This window comes from Vigna angularis, chromosome 3, assembly GCF_016808095.1.
Source record: "Vigna angularis cultivar LongXiaoDou No.4 chromosome 3, ASM1680809v1, whole genome shotgun sequence".
NCBI lineage: Eukaryota > Viridiplantae > Streptophyta > Magnoliopsida > Fabales > Fabaceae > Vigna > Vigna angularis.
The window spans coordinates 35,901,498-35,905,519 of NC_068972.1; the positions used below are offsets into that span (position 1 = coordinate 35,901,498).

The 4,022-nt window shown below is 24.4% G+C and overlaps 1 protein-coding gene across 1 annotated transcript; it reads left to right on the top strand.

Moving 5' to 3' along the window:
- Positions 1–2,488: 2,488 nt before the first annotated feature.
- LOC108325588 (uncharacterized) lies at positions 2,489–3,249 on the top strand. Its single transcript, XM_017558685.2, has 2 exons — positions 2,489–2,677; positions 2,793–3,249. Exons 1-2 carry the CDS (start codon positions 2,611–2,613, stop codon positions 3,104–3,106), a joined length of 381 nt encoding a protein of 126 aa, XP_017414174.1. The 5' UTR covers positions 2,489–2,610; the 3' UTR covers positions 3,107–3,249.
- The last annotated feature ends 773 nt before the right edge of the window (positions 3,250–4,022 follow it).

The following is a 4,022-nucleotide window of genomic DNA, read 5'->3' on the forward strand; positions in this document are numbered from 1 at the left end:
TCTTGTTTTTAGATTGATCATCTTAAGATTTAGTATAAGATGTCCAAATCTGGAGTCGTTTGACAATGACTTATGAGACTTCTTAAGCTTTTTGTTTTGCTTATTGTCTAATATTTGGTGATCTAACGATTCTTCTCTAAATATCCATTAAATGAGATGATGTCTATTTAGCCTTAAAGAAATTTAAGTTTATTTACATTTGAAAACTTGTTAAATATACCAAAACTTTATATTATTTATTATAATTGAAACTTATTATAACTTGTTAAAAATTATGTAAACTTATGTCTAAGTGTATATGCCTTAACAATCTATCCATAAGTGCTTGAAAATTTTCTAATATGTTAAGCATTAAGAGTGTTTAATTGTTAAACTCCTTGAACATATGAAGATTTCATGGAGATAACATCACACAAAATCTCATCTCTATTTTCTAACGAGAAGGTATCAAACATATATATGGTTTATGGTTTAGTATGAGAACTGATAATTAAATAATGTATTCTTATACATGTCACATTAGTAATATTTCTTCTAATGATGAGAAAATAAAATTTATCATTGATTACACCTTGTATGAAAAACATTTTTTAATTTGATTCATCCAAATTGTAGACATAATCAAACATTCATATAGAATAACACACTCACATCACTATAAAATGATAATAAGAACTAGAAGGAGAAGGTGGAGAGGAATTCTCACTTTCAATCTTTCCTCCCTTTCTCTTGTGACCACAAATCTTAATTGGAAAATTAGAAACAATATCTTCATGTCTTAAATAATATATATATATAACCATGTTTAAAATTAAAATTTGAAAAAATTTAAAATATTCATTAAATATGTTATTTGAATCAGCATGTATCTATCAATTTCATCCATTTTTAAACCCGCTCTTGCAAAATCGGGTATTTAATTTGATTAGACTATTTTCCAATTACAAGTCCTATTCTATTACAGTATCCATTAAAAAATGTTCTAATTTCTAAAATAAATGTCAAATGCAATGAAAACTTATTGGCTAGGGGTTTACATCCACAGAATTAGATATACTCTATTACTCCAATAATTCACAACATTATATATTAAAATAAATTGAATAGAAACTAAATCTAAATCTATATTTTTCAAAACGACTGGTTTGAAATTTATAAAATTCAAATTCAAATGCACAGTCTTCTAAAATAAAATAGTTTTAATATTTATAAATTTGTTTAACATCGATTTTAAAGTTGGATTTTTATTTTCAACTGTAAATCTAAAATAATTTAAAATCAAGGATAGTATATAGATTTAGTGGATACTGAAATTTATTCAATATAAATTTACTATGAAACGTTATAGATAGATAAACATCGTTTATTTAAATAAATATTAATTAAAGATATAAAAATATATTATTATTCACTTTTACGCAATTTCATTAATTGCATTTATTTGGCATACTGGGAAAATAAGAAAAAAAATCAAACATATTTTGTACTTTTATATTTATGGTTTTTTTTTCAACGATAATAAATGCATAACACTTTTTTCTTACATTACAACACTAAACTCTTAAAAGAGTACACTGTTTACTTTAATTAACAAGCCACACACACTCAACTTCAGGACACATGTACATGGAAAACAGGTATCTAATATAAACAATGAATTATTTTTTTATATTATTAATTATTAATAAATTAAATATGTTTTTGATTTTAAAATTAGAATTTGTATATAAAATTATGATACATCTTGTTTTTCAAACTTATAAAAATAAATAAATATAATTTTTTTAATCAATTATATTAATTTTTTATGTGTTGAACATATTTTTTAGTTGATATTAAAGTGAGAATATGTCAGACAAAGAACTCAAATATTAGTATAAAATTTTTTTAATATATAATTTTTTTTAACATAATTATATTAAAAGCTTATATATAATTATTTTAAAAAATTTAAAAATCAAAATATATTAATATTTTGATATAAATGAATTTTAATTTCATATTAAAATTTAATGATTAAAAACATATTTAATTTATTATTAATTAATTAATGTTATACATTTGCAAAATATGGACGATTCCACTAAAATTTAAATCTAATTTTTTTCTTTCAAAATATATAATTATTCTAAATTTAAAACAAACTTCAAAAAAAAATATCAACTCTAAAATCTACATCAAACAAAGTTATAAACATCCGAACTATTTTATCTTTTAAAAAATATGAATTTAAATTCAAAATAGAATCCAGTTATTTAAAATTAGATAAACTATATCATTTCATTTTAGAAAGTATAAATTTAGATTTAATTTGAATTTAATTATGTGGATTGAGATTGAACTTTTGATTCTATTCTAATCCATGACCACCCTACTTTTAGGGATTTTCACTTCCAAGTTAAATCCTTCCAACACCTAATCAAAATCCTACTAACATGTCTAAAAATATTTAATCCACACTCAAAATTCAACTCAATCTTCCATTTTTCGTCAAAAGCAATTTTGACCAATTAGGCCCAACCCATTTGCTTTGCTCTATAATAGTTGAAACATAGAGAGAACCATTTGGCATTTTTAATCATTCAACCAAAGCCATAAGAGTCAATCATCATGGCAACATCAACAAGAGCATTGAAGTTCTTCACTTCCATCATCTTCCTCTTCCTTATCATCAAAGGTATTTCTCCAAAGTTTTAATTTTTCTTTCATCCAAGGCAACCCTTTTGCAATTTCATCATGATCTTCTATTAATTTCTGTTTTCTGCATAATTGCTGTTAAAAATTTTGATCAGGGTCCTGTGAATGTTCCTTGAACAACATCAACATAGGCACAGCAAGAACTGGTAGAGTAATAGGAGGGCAACCAGAGTGGAATGTTACTGTGATCAACAATTGTTCTTGCCAACAGAGTCAGATAAAGTTATCATGCAAAGGGTTTCAAAGCTCAGAAAGTATTGACCCATCAATTCTTTCCATGGAAGGTGATAACTGTATCCTCATCAGTGGAAATCCATTGAAGAGTTTTGACACTGTTAACTTCTCCTATGCCTGGGATCCTCCCTTTTTCATGTTCCCTTCAAGCTCTGTCATAGGTCCTTGCACATAGGGATTTCCTTCACACAATACTTCAACACTCATAGCTCAATAAGTTCCTCCTGTTTCCAAAATTCTTCTTATTAAATTTCATGTCTCCAAACAAAACCTTAGTGTTTCTGATATAAAACATTTACTAAACTTGTTTCTTGCTAATGTTGTTTTGGAATATTAGTTTTACCAGCATATATATAACATGTTAGCATATGCGTGATTATATATGTAAATAATATCATGTTCGTCAAATATTAAGTATCAAAATAAAGTTAAATTCTTTTGGAAATAGGCATTTTAATAGGATTAATTTTTGTAGGTATACAAACTTATTTAACCCAAAATTTATTGGTAAAGATAATAATAATAATTGGGAGTAGATATATATATCAATATCATCCTACAAAAGTGCTATTTTTTCAAATTAAATTAAATTGTATATTGTTTTAGTACTTTTATGATATTCAATATTCAATAAATATGTTTATTCGTTCCTAATATGTTCTTTTAAATTGTAACATGTCAATATATATAAATATCTTAATATGATTCCGTGGGAATAGTATAAATAAAAAATTAATAACCAAAATAACATATTTATTAAGTATTGATTTTAAAAAATTAAATTGAAATTGTCTGGAAAGAACAACTTTAATAGGATGAATTTTGTTGTATGAAAACTTATTTAACCTAAAAGTTATGAATGAAGATAATAATTGTGAGTGGATGTATATAGAAGGAGATGATACTAAAGACCTTTGAAGTTGGTTGATTTAGTATATTTTTTGGTTTTGATAATCATAAATACTAAGAAAACAAAAGGACATGTAATATGATTTGATCGAGAATTAATGTATGATTGAATTATTGTTGGGGGAACTTTATATTCTAATGTTGTTACATATGTTTGTGGATATAAGCAATTTAAAGGTCCT